This window comes from Leptodactylus fuscus, chromosome 3 (assembly GCF_031893055.1).
Source record: "Leptodactylus fuscus isolate aLepFus1 chromosome 3, aLepFus1.hap2, whole genome shotgun sequence".
Taxonomy (NCBI): Eukaryota; Metazoa; Chordata; class Amphibia; order Anura; family Leptodactylidae; genus Leptodactylus; species Leptodactylus fuscus.
In genome coordinates this window covers 153,856,358-153,871,951 of record NC_134267.1, presented here as the reverse complement: position 1 = coordinate 153,871,951, position 15,594 = coordinate 153,856,358, and the positions used below count along the sequence as shown (strand labels likewise).

Here is a 15,594-nt window from a genome sequence, read left to right as displayed (position 1 = left end):
TCTTGGGAAATCTTCTTCATGGCTAATCCTCAATTTGAGCCAGTAACCTTTTGCTTAGGAATCAACCTAATAACACACTGAGCTATTAGGGAATGTGAGAACAGGTTGTAATTTGTAGTATACAAGAAGAAAAAGTTTTTTACACCACCAGGAGCAAAATCGTAACAATGCGTCACATGACAAGAATCTGCATAACTAATCATATGCTAAATAGTTGCAAGTCAAATTTATATATGAGATATCCAAGATGATTGTCTATACAATGATGGAAGTCTCACATTCAAAGCTGTAGTGGATGGTGAGATATGGGCCAGGAAAGCCAAAAGATCAACACACGGTTACCTTTTTACTCATCTGTGTATATGTCTTCTCCTGCCATGATCATTGAAGTCACAGTGCTAAAACCTTTGCTGATAAAGCATCATACTGCTGTAAGCGTGTCATACCTTTGCTATTACTTCAAGCACATGTTGTTTTTTTAATGAAGAGTGTATTTTCAATGTTTGGGAATAATGATGTAGAAAGATAGTACATGGTTCCCTTACAGAGCAAAGTTTATAGTTCTTATTTTGGGGTATTGGTTATTTGTTAATACCAAGACATGTCTTTTCTACTGGCACAATATCACATACAGGGTTAATTGTATACTAATGAGAAATACCAAAACTTTTTGATGTAGTGATGGAAAATCTTGTGATATGTCATCAAAGCACAACACTAACTCCCAAGCACACAGCCACACCAACGGAAATAAGATTATGTTTAAGTATATTTCAGCATAATGTGTATCTTCATTTTGTGAAAATGTAGGGTTTCTCCTTGGACAGGGATTTTATGCAACAATAAAATTTTAGTAAATAGAGATGAGCGAGTACTATTCGAAACGACAGTTTCGAATAGCACGCACCCATAGGAATGAATGGACGCAGCAGGGGGTTAAGCGGCAGGACGCCGGCCCCATCTGCCTGCCGGCTGGTTCCATTCATTGCTATGGGTGTGTGCTATTTGTAACTGCCGTTTCGAATAGTACTCGCTCATCTCTACTAGTAAACATCAATTCTTTTTGCCTCCGAATAGTAATATTTTTGAGTATCAGCCCAGTCTTTGGTACTTTGTTTACTATGTCTATGACCATGCACTATGACCAAACCTGCTAATTGCATCTGTATCAGCCGACCATGTAACGTGAATGGGATTCTCCGCTGAAATTGGATGTTTGGAGGAGACAGGTAGGGGACAGGAATGTAGTTTCAGGTATAAGTGTCACCAGAACTATTTGGTAGCAGTTCATTACCCTCTCCCTATTGCATGCTTGCAACCCCTGATGGATCTAAACTGAGAAATGTTTGTGTTTTTTTTTGTTTTTTTTTTCAAATTTGGCTGACTCTAATCACTACAGCGAACATCTAATAGATGCATAAAGCAGGTAGTGGCTTCTCAGGTGATTTAGACCAGCCCACACCTCTTCCTGGCTGCTCTGGCAGTCCATAAAGTTCTCACAAGTGTCACTGTCATCAGTAATGATATCACATTCATGGTGGGCATGGTTAACAACTGAAGTTATGTGCATAATGGATGGCACATGATCAGGACCAGTAAGCAAGTTATTGTAACTGGCATTATGTTGCTCAAAAATTCAGCAGCAGGATAGGACCACTTGAAAGCTACTTGATGGCTTTCATAATACTTAGTAGTCTGAGGCATTATTGCCATTCAGTGTTATTGCCTTCTAGACTACATAATATCGCTATCACTATCATAATATTAGCATATTATCAGCCGATCCGAACAGCACGCTCGCATAGAAGTGAATGGACGTAGCCGGCACGCAGGGGGTTAAGCAGCCAGCCGACGTCAAAGCGGAAGTACCAGGTGCATCCATTCATTTCTATGGAGCGTGCTGTTCGGATTGGCTGATCCGAACAGTACTCGCTCATCTCTAATTCTAAAGCGCTTAAGTGTAGAAGAGTCAGATTAGGGAATAAGGTAAAGCAGTCTATAAAGATGTGTTTTAGATCACATTTGAAATGGTAGAATTTGGATAGTAATCTTATAGAGGGGAGTGGGACCTTTGGAATATGGAGAATGTTATCCTTATGGAGGATACCAAGATCGCTACCACATATGTCTGTAAGTGTGATAGGTAGATGTGTTCTGAGAAGAAGAAAAGGTCCTGATAGTAAAAGAAATAAGGTTATGGTAAAAAATGGGGAAAGAAGGAAATAAAATTAGAAACTGTATAGATCCAGAATTAGACCAAATCAAATATATTTTGTAATTTGTAAGTATGTGAAGTAATAAATTGTGAAAGCCAAAGTAGGAGCTTAGAGATAGAAACTGAGAGTTAGATTGTAACAGTCAGAGGATTGTGGATCATTGTGCTACCAAACCGGTTTGACTTAGAGCCACCTCTAATGGTGTCGTCGCAGCAAACCCCCCAAGTTTTCAACCTTTAACCTCCAGATGGGGGTCTGGACTTCGCTGTGGGGAGTCTGCCAGGCCGCTACCTCCTGAGGTGGTCTCGGGTTGGTCGCAGTTGACAAGGCAGGTAAGGACTGTGGTGCAGTGCACCACAGCCAAAATACATAGTGTGAATTACTGACTAAAGTCATGGAGAACAGGTTATTGCAGACATGAAAAATTGACAGGAATTCAGAACCAGACAGAAGACAGGTAGCAGAAGAATTGTAGAAGACCATAGACCAAACACGTAGACTGGAAGGTCTTGTACCAAAACTAGGCAAAAACTAAGACATAGATCAGACATAGCACACAGAAAGACAAGCATTTCCAGATTTACAGACATTACTCCAGCATCAGACAGAAACATAACTCATGTTTATAGACAGGAGGATAGCCTGCATGGGTCCAAATAGATCATAAACTGAGATGCTGCAAAAACCCTGGTGTTGGGATAGAAGCAGAGTTTTGTACAAGCAGGCAGACAGAAACGGATGGAAGGAGACTAAACATACTAATCCTTAGACCATACCTCCCAACCGTCCCGATTTCCGCGGGACAGTCCCGATTTGGGTGACATGTCCCGCGGTCCCGGTTGGAGGGAGGTATGTCCCGATTTCAACTCAGATCTGCGTCCAGAGGACGCAGATCTGAGTTGAACACATATACGGCTGAAGGAAGGAGCTGACACAGGTCAGCTCCTCGCTTTGCCGCTGGCCGCCTCTCTCCCTGACACATGCGGCTGAAGCTGCTCGCGTGCTCGCTTTGCAGCTGCGTGTCTCTCTCGCTGACACATGCGGCTGAAGCGAGGAGCTGACCTGTGTCAGTTCCTCGCTTCGCCACTGCCGCCGGCTCCTGGCTTGTAGACACGATGTACAAGCCAGGAGCCAGCGGCAGCGGCGAAGCGAGGAGCTGACACAGGTCAGCTCCTCGCTTCAGCCGCATGTGTCAGCGAGAGAGAGACGCAGCGGCGAAGCGAGCACGCGAGCAGCTTCAGCCGCATGTGTCAGGGAGAGAGGCGGGCAGCGGCGAAGCGAGGAGCTGACCTGTGTCAGCTCCTTCCTTCAGCCGCATGTGTCAGCGAGAGAGGCGGGCAGAGAGCGGCAAGGGAGCGGAGGAGAAGGTAAGTTTAATGTGGAGGTGGAACGTGAATCTGGGGGCAGATGAAGGAGAGGACAGCATGACACTGGGGGCAGAGATGGAGAGGACGGCATGACACTGGGGGCAGAGATGGAGAGGACATGAATCTGGGGGCAGAGATGGGGGACATGAATCTGGGGGCAGAGATGGAGGGACAGGAATCTGGGGGAAGAGATGTGGGAACATGAATCTGGGGGCAGATATGGAGGGACATGAATCTGGGGGCAGAGATGGAGTGGACATGAAACTGGGGGCAGAGATGTGGGGACATGAATCTGGGGGCAGAGATGGAGGGACATGAATCTGGGGGCAGAGATGGAGTGGACATGAAACTGGGGGCAGAGATGGGGGACATGAATCTGGGGGCAGAGATGGAGAGGATATGAATCTGGGGGCAGAGATGGAGTGGACATGAAACTGGGGGCAGAGATGGGGGACATGAATCTGGGGGCAGAGATGGAGAGGACATGAATTTGGGGGCAGAGATGGAGGGACATGAATCTGGGGGCAGAGATTGGGGGACATGAATCTGGGGGCAGAGATGGAGGGATAGGAATCTGGGGGCAGAGATGTGGGACATGAATCTGGGGGCAGAGATGTGGGGACATGAATCTGGGGGCAGAGATGTGGGGACATGAATCTGGGGACAGATATGGAGGGACATGAATCTGGGGGCAGAGATGGAGTGGACATGAAACTGGGGGCAGAGATGGAGGGACATGAATCTGGGGGCAGAGATGGGGGGACATGAATCTGGGGACAGAGATGTGGGGACATGAATCTGGGGGTAGAGATGGAGAGGACATGAATCTGAGGGCAGAGATGGGGGACATGAATCTGGGGGCAGAGATGTGGGACATGAATCTGGGGGCAGAGATGGAGGGACATGAATCTGGGGGCAGAGATGGAGAGGACATGAATCTGGGGGCAGAGATGGAGGGACATGAAACTGAGGGCAGATGAAGGGTGTATATGAAACTGGGGGAGAGATAGAGGGGGGACATATAATTTACGGGTGACTGTAGGAGGATTATACTGTGTGCGGGCACATGAAAAATTAACGAGTGGGTGGAGTCAACACAAAAGTGGGCGGGGCTAAGTTTGCCGCTACGCGCGCCGCACATTTTGTCCCTCTTTCGGTTCTTCAAAAGTTGGGAGGTATGCTTAGACTAACAGAGAACTCGCACAATGGTAGCCAGGCTGCTAGGTCTGCTGGGAAAGGTAGTATGCCAGCAAGCACAAGAAATGGGATAGTCGGTAAACTAATTGATCCGGGGAGACAGTAACCAACAATGACTAGCAGGGAGTTTGGATGAAGAGTCTAATGGTGTGACCCTCAAATGAAGGGTACCGTAGGTGAGTGAAGGTACAGGGAGAACAACCTGGGAAGTGGACTGTGGTTAAGGAAGTAAGGCTTCTCCACTCAGGTCTAAGAGTATGAGAGACGTGTAGCCCACTATAGGACAAAACATCAGGAGAAGCGGCATCAGATTATTGGATCCAGGCAATAAACCATAGCGAAAAGTAGTCCTTCCTCTGTTTAGCCTCGTCCTAATTTGCTTGGTATAAATTAAAGGGATTATCTGGTTTCTAGGATTTATGGTCTATTCTTAGGACAGGCAATCAATACTAGATCTGCGGGAGTCCGATACCTGGAACCTCTGCGGACCACATGTACAGAGATAGCACAGCTCTTGGTAATGTTTACTCTTGGTAATGTTTAGATTTCCATGGGACAGTGTTGCGTTACCTACACTTGCTGGTACAGTTTTTACGGCGAGTGAGCAGCGCATTTTGCGGTAGGTAAGCATTGCTGAGTGCAGCCCTGTCTCAGTACAGGTGAGGTGAGCTGCATGGCTTTCCAGACTTCTGCAGATCTAATATTGATGGCCTGTGTTAAGGATAGGCCATCAATACTAGAAACCTGATAATCGCTTTAAATAACAGCAAAAACCATACATATTATGTGTCTCCATAAAGACAATCTGTGAACCATGCAAGATGTTTTCATAACTTTCTGAATTTTCCAGTACTGTTCTATACAGGACCTATGGAATGATCCTTATAATGTCATATCCATATCTTATACTGCATCCCTCTCCCCTGTTCTATCTGGTAGTCCCTACAACAGAACTCTTTGAGAAGATTTATATCACCTAACTAACCTCTGTTCACATTTCAGCACTACATTTACTATACATATGTGGGGATATTGTCACTCCTTAGGGAGAGACCACCAAGTAGGTGTGAGGAGTCTTACAAAGCCCTTTTCGCTCCACTATGGGAGATTGTGGGAAGAATATGCAAATATGTTTCCCAGGATGTAAATAAGGAAACACTGCCTCTGTATGCTGCCCTCTATGGGAAGCTCCCTAGAACATCATGCCCGACTTTCCAACAAGCCTTTATTGCAATGATGCCAAGTCAGTATCATCTCAACTGTGGACGGCGCTGTTTTGATCTGATTGGATCTCATCAGGACAGCCTAGAGAGAACTGACTTGGCATATACATATGTGAAATGCAAATAGGCTGGCCTTACATGTGACTTGTATAAAGAATAGAGCACCTGTTCATGGGAGCTGAAGCAGTGTAATCCCCTTATCTATTGTACTAAAAATTGTGCTTTTCTTATGGATTTTATCTTGAAGTATTTATCCCCTATTAAAAAGTAAGAGGATAAATACCGGATCAGTGGGGTCTGAGCATTGAGACCCCTACATATTCTGAAAATGTTTTTTTCTCCCATGCTGTATATTGTGTGTCTGGTGGGGGATGGTGCTCCCATTCACTTCAGAGGGAGCATTGGAGGCAGCTGAAGTACAGCACCCTGCTATCTCTGGCACTCCCACTGAAATAAATAACTCCACCAACAGATATGCCTACTTTCAGCCTGGCTGTGGTGAGGCTGAATGCACAGCAGGGAGAAAGGCCCCATATCTTCCCCATTAGTGACAATAAACCCCACAAGCTTTATCAGTAGTCACAGCAGCCCACTCGTTGTCCTAGTAGACCGGCTAACCTTCCTTGTAGTCATAGAAGTCCAGAAAACATTGGTTTTGCCATTCCCTGCTGCCAGTGCGAGGCAGGGAATGGCAGAGAGGAAGGATTTCCCATAGGATTGGAATTATCTAATTATTCGTGTCCCATAATGGTCATAGTGTGGCACATGAGGGGGCATTTTTAAAGACTTGGGTCATCTGAGGGGGCATTACTAAACCAAAGAGGCATATTAGACAGCATTAGAGAGTGGGCATTATTAGAGAGTAGAAGAGCATAAGTGGGAATTTTTAATGACTATAATTACATGTAATATTGATATTCTTCAGGAATGAAGGCACATGAGAGGGCACTATTAGTGAGTGTTGGCATAAGAATAGGCATTATTATTGAGCAGGTTTGTAATTGGGGCATTATTACCAAATGGGATTAGCATTATTAGTTAGCATGGTGCATCAGAGCATTACTACTGAGTAGGGAAACAATTGGGGCAATGTTACTGAGGGGGGTGCAGTGGAGAGTTATTACAAAGTGGGACACAAACTAGGCATCATTACTGAAAACGGATGCAATAAGGGCAATGCGAAGACATTGATAGGATACATAAAAGGCGGCATTATTACGGAGTACTGAAATAAATGTAGGCATTATTGGGACATTAAAAAGGCATTAGTACAGTATTAAGAGGAGCTAAGGAGTTCTATTATTATATGAGAGAACTAGAAATGGCATTATTGTGATGTATTTGTAGGGAACACTATACTGTTTGGGACAGCTAAAAGTGTTAGAAGTGATACTAATTGTGCAGGATTTATAGGGGGCACTAAAACTAGGGTACTGTTACTGTGTGTTGTTCCAAAGATGGCATTATTACCTTCTGGGGCACTATGGATGGGAGGTTTATGTAAAAACTAAAATCTTTTGTCCTCCTTACATCACAATATGTATTATTTCTGTTGTGCCTAATATAGCACCATAGCTGGAGCTGTGATAAGTTCGAGAAAGTACAATTACCAGTAGGTACAAAAAATTTGTGACTATAAAGAAACAAAGATATTTAGGTGTTTCTAATTATTGACTGTGCATGAATGGATCTGCTGACTTTTCCATTCCTGCAGTGCTTGCTTAAAAAAAAAATAAATAAATAAATCTGACCTCCACCTTACCCCTTAATAGTCGTCCATCACACACCTTTTTCCCCATAGACAGTGGGGTCTATAAGGCCTGGTAATATGTGCTGCTATACATATAGGATATTTTATAACTAAGAAGTCAATCTTATACCTTGGTCTGGAACGCGAAGGTGGCATGAACAAGGAAAACGCTCCTGGATGCTAACTGTAGAACTCGTCGCTCCACCATCGGGTCTTTTTCACCTTCAGCAAGGAGGGCTCTTTTGCTGATGATCTTAACGGCAAAATGTTTGTGGGTAGATGGATATTCTGCCAGCAGGACTGTTCCAAAACATCCCCGGCCGATCACATGATGGAATAATATGCTTCTTTTGATGTCATAGACGGTGCTACTGGCAGCGGGTGGCCTGACACTGCTGTTTCCTAGGAGGGGAGTAAAAACAAAAACTACAGTATATTCAACTTTACTGGGCATTGTTCACACTAACTGTTTTCTTTAAGTGAAGCTCTGGTGTGGGATTGCAGCTATTCTCTAACATTTAGTATTATTATATTCAAGTACAAAGTGAGTTACAACTTCATCTAAAATATATCAAATTGCTTATCATTTACATGTAACACCATTAATCTCTATAGTGTTTACATTCACTTTACCAGCACAGACTATGAAGTGCAACAACACAACCATGACAGTTCCTAAAAGCAACCGCAGGATAATAAACTTACAGTAGTATACTTACCAAGGAACCCTACTGTCTTCTAACATGGATCCACAGCAGTTTCCTACTGCCATCACTAGGGGGATTTCAACGTAAAGATGTTTTTATAGCGTCTGTTGAGTTTAGTGGAAGCTGCATTTATTCTTATGTACTGAGCTCCCCCTATTGGTGACTGCTGGAAGACATTCTTATCATGCACTGTTGAAAAGCAAGTTCAGATTCAGAGTTGTATGGTGGAAATCTATCAGTGTATTTGATGCAAATTTCTGTGTAGATGTTTAGAATGACCCCCATATTAATAAAACACCAAAATAGAAGTAGGTTATAGTAAGCGATGTGAATATGATTTTTTTTTTTATTAATTACAAAAATTCCTCCATTTAACAAAACAAGGGTCTCTGTGTTTAGGAACAACCATCTGTTATTATACTAGAAAAGAATTTGATGGGAATACTTCCATCTAGTTACATATTTATTCATATTTACATTAGATGTGCTCTGGATTTTGAACCCGAGATATATTGTATAAGAGGCAGACACTCCTATGTTTGAGCCACTGGCTTCACTGATTTCAATGGGAAGTTTTGTTCTTTTTTATAGTAGTTTTCTTTTTTTATATAATGTATTAGTAAGTAAAGTAGATGGCAGTAAATTATATGCTGAAAAAATATTGATCTGGATTTTGTATATACATACAATGTACTGGCATACTGAAATATATCTCTATATACAGTACAGTATACATGTAAAGAAAATACTATCAAAGAGAAAATCCTACTTATGACAGATGTGCGGTTAGTGGCTCTGTCATTATAGTGCCTATCTATTATCCAACATACACTGTCTTCATACTCCAGAACACGCTTAACCCCTTAACGACCGGCCCATAGTAAAATTACATCAGTACTGACAGGTCCTTCCTGACTGCCCTATAGTAAAATTACGTCAAGCAGTCAGAGAAGGATTCCCTGTCGGTGCCAACGTAATTGGAGCGGATCTTAGCTGTATCTGACAGCTAAGACCCACTCCATAACCCCCCCCCCCCATCAGAGGGGGCTCCGATAGGATTTTTTTTTTAACCCCTTCAGTTCCGTGATCAAACACGATCACGGAACTAAAGCGGTTCCGCAAAGTTGCCGGTCTGATTGGCACCCCCCCGCGGAGAGATCAGGGGGTGCCAGTGTTTTTAATATGCAGCCTGGGGTCTGGCCAGTGACGCCAGGCTGCTACACCCCCCCAATACCTGCTTGATCCTGCTGGGTAATGAGGAAGTCAGCCGCAGACAGCCTGTGTTCTAGGGAAAGGGGGAGGATTTGAATTTTTAATACTTTTTAACTAATACTAATACTTTATTTATTTTTTTTACTTTTTTTTAATTTTTGCATTTATTAGACCCCTAGGGGTCTTGAACCCAAGGGGTTCTGATCACTAATGCAATGTACGGCTACAATGTACGGCTACAACTAAGGAACTCAGTTCCGAAACGCGTCAGTTTGGATGCTTTTCTCTCTGGATGGGGGTCACCACTACCAGTGGATTCATTTTTGCATGTTTTTAATGTGCATTTTTCAATAAATATGAAATTAAGAAGTTTTCCTGAGTGCTGGATTTCCACTGTGAAGTTTCTGTACATAGTCTCACTGGACTTACAGTAAAGAACTCTCTTTTATGTTGGTGTAGAAACCCTGTTTCCTCCAGATTTTCTCCATCCCTCCATGCAGAAATCTTTCTAATGATCTTTTTCATCTAGCCTTGTTATGACGACAAATGGACATTCTCTATATCCAGATGGAAAAAGAGTTCTGTATTGCTGTAGTGGCTTGTTCACTGTAAAAACTTTTTCCAAAAGTTTCAGGTTTGACCCAAAACTTTTGGGGCTCTACTCAGACCCCAGAGTTTAGCAAATGGAGGACCAGAGGAGGATGAATAAAAATAACATACATTTATATCCACCATGCCTCACCTCTCCTAGGTGTTGGCTGGAAGCAAACTGGAGGAGTAATGAACTTTGCGAATATTCATTGAAATGGAACTTGTGAGGTTCACGCAAGTCTATTTATGAAAAGTTATTTTAGATTTGGAGGTAGTCTTAAACTAAATGTTGGTAGTGGAAAACTAAGCCACAAACCAGCCATCACTCACAATTGTTTTATGGCGTTTATAACTGAGACCATTAATTTGCATGGTCCATATCCTTGCTTGTTCTAAAGAGAATGGAAGCCATTCACAATTCTGGAAAAAAAAAAATTGTCGCTGAAGTAAAGTACTGTTGTTGGCTCTGTTAAGTCTGCCCCCAGGAGTTAATACTCAATGGAAACTGTTTGAAGATTTATCCAGTATTTTCCCATGTTCATTTCATACTTTTTTGTTACTAATTTTAAAGAGGATTTGCCATCTCCTCTGACTTTTTGAGACAATCCTTTCCCGCTCTGTGACATACTATTATGTTGTGCTGAGCGTATAGCTAACATTCAGCACAATGTACAGGATCTGTGTCTGTGGCATTATTTCCTGGTCTTGACTGTACTATACAACTGAGACCTGGGACTAGCTGCTGGAGTCGGAAAATACTCTGACTCTTGCAACTTAACCCCTCAGAGCAATGGCCTTCTGACTGCCGTTCCCTATTACACCTAGGGAGCCTATGTGTAAAGTATTGCAAAAAAAGCTTTCCATAAAGTAAAAAAATAATAATTAGAAAAACACCTTTTAGTTTAAAATACACATAAATAAATGTTAATTATTCCCATGTGCATACAAGTCCCACTATTGAAAAATAGCGTTATTTATCCCGTATGGTGAATACTGTAAAAAAAGAAAAAATGCAAACCACAATGCACAAATTTATGTATTTTGATCACCTTGCTTCCAGACAAAAATAGCAATCAAACAGTCATACATACAAAACATTGGTACCAATAAAAACTGCAATTTGCCCAGCAAATAAGGAGCCCTTACAAATATACATCAAGTAGACAATAAAAAAATTAGACGAAGAATACGGTGAACCACGTGTACAGCTAGCTCTGCTCATGCCGAGCCGTACACGCGGGCACTTTCCATTCACTTCAATGGGAGTGCTCGTAGTGAAAAAAGCAGCCCATTCATTTCTATGGGGAGCGCTCGTATGCCGGCTCCCATAGAAATGAATGGAACTGCTTTATACGCCGCTGATTCTGAACGTGTTTTACGTTCAGTATAAGCTGGCGTTTACGTAGTGTGAATGAGCCCTAAGATTTTTTCTAAATACATTGCTTTATCAAAACTGCTTTATTTGGCCGCTATCTTAATTTATTCACTTCATTGTTTACATGCATTTCTATGACCACGGGGCTTATCTGCTCAGTTCCCAAGTGACATAGCTGCCTGCTCTCAGGGGGGAGGGAGGGGCTAAGTGCTGGGAGCAGCTCTGCGCTGTGTATGTCTCTGCCACAGACAAGTAACGGAGCTCCTCAGATAGGAGAGCGGGGAGGTGAGAGCTCTGGGATTTCTGAACTCTTATCTCCTGCTCTTCCACTTATCAGTCGGTTTAATTGAATTTGGCTGATAAGGGCTGAGATAGGGAGTTGCTACATCAGCTTCATACTGTGGTAATTTATTTACAACTAATCCCTCATTACTAACTGCAAACATAGCAGATAGCAGAGCAAGTGAAACCCCGCCCACCAATGTGCTGAGAAAACCAGGAAGTGAAGAGAGCACACAGCCTGCAGGCTGCTGAACAAGCATGATGGGAATACCCCTTATAACAATACCGTAATTCCGTTGTACTAAAACCACAGCAATTATTTTTCTGTGCGGCTTGCATGTTTCCAAACATATTGGTGCTGTTACTTTTGGCTACTAATAGAAGTGTCAGTATCAAGTGGGCAGCCCTCCACTGCCCAGCGTCATTCTAGTTGTAGCTGAAAGTAATGCCACTTATTATCTTTGGAACCAAAAATAACAGTTGTGGATTTAGGACAGTGGCGCCAGTCTATCGGTATTCACAGGAGATGACAGATCCTTTTTAACTACTTCATCACTGATATAATCATAAATTAAAATCAAGGATTCAATTTAACATCAAGTAATGTGATGTTTATACATAATATTCAATATAGATTTCAGAGCCTAGTAAATATCTCTAACTACACGCCATCCACCTTCTATTTCACTCTTGTTATGTAATATGAAGAAGAGATTCATTCATACAAAAAATGGATCATGTTGTGTTAACTGAAAGTGGTGAGCCTTTCCCTCAGCATTACGTGCCATTGAAGATACAGTGCCAAATTTCTCTTGAGAAGGGGGTTTAAAGATGAAAATGAAAGAATATATGGGAAGGACTCTAAAGTAAATAAAAAATAAAATGTCATTTTTATACTTGGTGCTCTCGCATGTGTAATCAAAAATACCCCTTTATATAATTGTCTGTATTTTGTATTTATTTTTAGTGGGACTTTGAAGATTTAGATGAGAATTGGAATACTGATTCTGACTTTCCAAGTATCCAACCAAATGACAGCTCTGTCTTAAAAGCCATCAATGTCAATCCTGAAGAACAGTTCCCGTCTACCATCTGACCAAGTTTCAGAAACCTTGAGCCTACTACAAGCTAGAAGAACACACAATCTGAAGACCTGACAAAAATAGAACAGGGTTGAAGAAAAAATTTTTTTTGACTTTCCATGACAAAAGGGATGTTTAGACTTCATTCCTTCAGTAAATCATTGACTTCTAAAATAACAGCGTAGACGTAACACACAGAACATGCAGTACAAGTTTTGGGATGTAAAGCAGGCAAATTCATGAATTCTTTAGGAAAAAGTTGCTTTTTGTGGCTCATTTCGCTTAGCAATACTTGGTACCCCATGTTATCCATCATCTGTTTGTTCTATACCATGGTGTTGAACATTGTCTCTTTCAGGAGAATAGTTATCATATTCCACATTCTAATTCAACATTTATTTTCTACAGGTAGACGATTATACTTTTCTAGACATGTTTTCAAAATGTGAATTTTGCCTGTATGCTTTGTACAGTGTTGGCCAAAAGTATTGGCATCATGTGATGCTTCTCTAATTTGTGTAACAGCACCTGTTACTTACCTGAGGCACCTAACAGGTGGTGGCAATAACTAAATCACACTTGCAGCCAGTTGAAATGGATTAAAGTTGACTCAACCTCTGTCCTGTGTTCTTGTGTGTACCACATTGAGCATGGAGAAAAGAAAGAAGACCAAAGAACTGTCTGAGGACTTGAGAAGCAAAATTGTGAGGAAGCATGAGCAATCTCAAGGCTACAAGTCCATCTCCAAAGACCTGAATGTTCCTGTGTCTACTGTGCACAGTGTCATCAAGAAGTTTAAAGCCCATGACACTGTGGCTAACCTCCCTAGACATGGACGGAAAAGAAAAATTGACGAGAGACTTTGACGCAAGATTGTGCGGATGGTGGATAAAGAACCTTGACTAACATCCAAACAAGTTCAAGCTGCCCTGCAGTCCGAGGGTACAACAGTGTCAACCCGTACTATCCATCGGTGTCTGAATGAAAAGGGACTGTATGGTAGGAGACCCAGGAAGACCCCACTTCTTACCCAGAGACATAAAAAAGCCAGGCTGGAGTTTGCCAAAACTTACCTGAGAAAGTCAAAACCGTTTTGGAAGAATGTTCTCTGGTCAGATGAGACAAAAGTAGAGCTTTTTGGGAAAAGGCATCAACATAGAGTTTACAGGGAAAAAAAAAGAGGCCTTCAAAGAAAAGAACACGGTCCCTACAGTCAAACATGGCAGAGGTTCCCTGATGTTTTGGGGTTGCTTTGCTGCCTCTGGCACTGGACTGCTTGACCGTGTGCATGGCATTATGAAGTCTGAAGACTACCAACAAATTTTGCAGCATAATGTAGGGCCCAGTGTGAGAAAGCTGGGTCTCCCTCAGAGGTCATGGGTCTTCCAGCAGGACAATGACCCAAAACACACTTCAAAAAGCACAAGAAAATGGTTTGAGAGAAAGCACTGGAGACTTCTAAAGTGACCAGCAATGAGTCCAGACCTGAATCCCATAGAACACCTGTGGGGGAGGAGAGATCTCAAAATGGCAGTTTGGAGAAGGCCCCCTTCACATCTCAGGGACCTGGAGCAGTTTGCCAAAGAAGAATGGTCTAAAATTCCAGCAGAGCATTGTAAGAAACTCATTGATGGTTACCGGAAGCAGTTGTTCGCAGTTATTTTGTCTAAAGGTTGTGCTACCAAGTATTAGGCTGAGGGTGCCAATACTTTTGTCCGGCCCATTTTTGGAGTTTTGTGTAAAATGATCAATGATTTGACTTTTTTTTTTCATTCTCTTTTGTTTTTTTTTCATTGCAAGCAAAATAAATGAAGATATTTAATACCAAAGAGTTTGTGCTTGCAATCATTTTCTGGAAGAAAATGAGTATTATCTGACAGAATGGCAGGGTTGCCAATACTTTTGGCCAACACTGTTTATACTCAAATTCATAAAATTTGGAAAATCTAATTTTTTTTAATTAGTGTATATATAGGTTTTTTTGTTTCCTTAAAGTATGATATCTTATTCACTTTTCAACTCCTTTCTGTCTTCAACTGCATAACCCAGCATAAAATGTTTAAAAATCCAAACCTGACTTAAATGTATGCCCCATTATAAATTACAGCCACCCGTACCAAACTCTCAGTGGCAGTAATGTATATAAAACCACATTTTTACGTGAAAATTTACTTTTAGCTTGAATATTCCATGCCAAACTTTTCCATACCCAAATAAGATGGTTCACGGTGGACTAACCATAGGAAAATAGCCATTGAGAAAGGCAGTAGTTCTTCTTCCGAAACGCGTTGCTATTTTATCTTTTTATGTCAAATGTTTTTTTTTAAAATAAATTGTATTTTGGCATTGCTTGCTTTTGTAAGGTCCTTTTCCTTTATTGTTATATTAATATATGTCAAGGAGTTAGCTTCTTTTTTTTTTTTTTTTTTTTGAGTAGGGCGTGCAGATGATGAAGAAGCATACTTATGTTCTTAGCAGACGGGAATAATCTGCTGACAGACACTTCTTGCAGTTGTTTTTCTCTCGTGAGAACAAAGGGCTGGGCACCCTCTCATAGTTTACTAGATTGAATCACTTGTACATGTTATTTTT

General features: G+C 41.9%; 1 protein-coding gene across 1 annotated transcript in view; it reads left to right on the top strand.

The window, feature by feature from the left end:
- TMEM44 (transmembrane protein 44) overlaps positions 1-15,296 on the top strand; it is a 36,205-nt gene extending 20,909 nt beyond the window's left edge. The window contains exon 10 of the mRNA XM_075266698.1: positions 12,888-15,296. Coding sequence (XP_075122799.1) covers positions 12,888-13,016 — 129 coding nt within the window. The 3' untranslated portion in view covers positions 13,017-15,296. The remainder of the gene's footprint in view (positions 1-12,887) is intronic.
- The last annotated feature ends 298 nt before the right edge of the window (positions 15,297-15,594 follow it).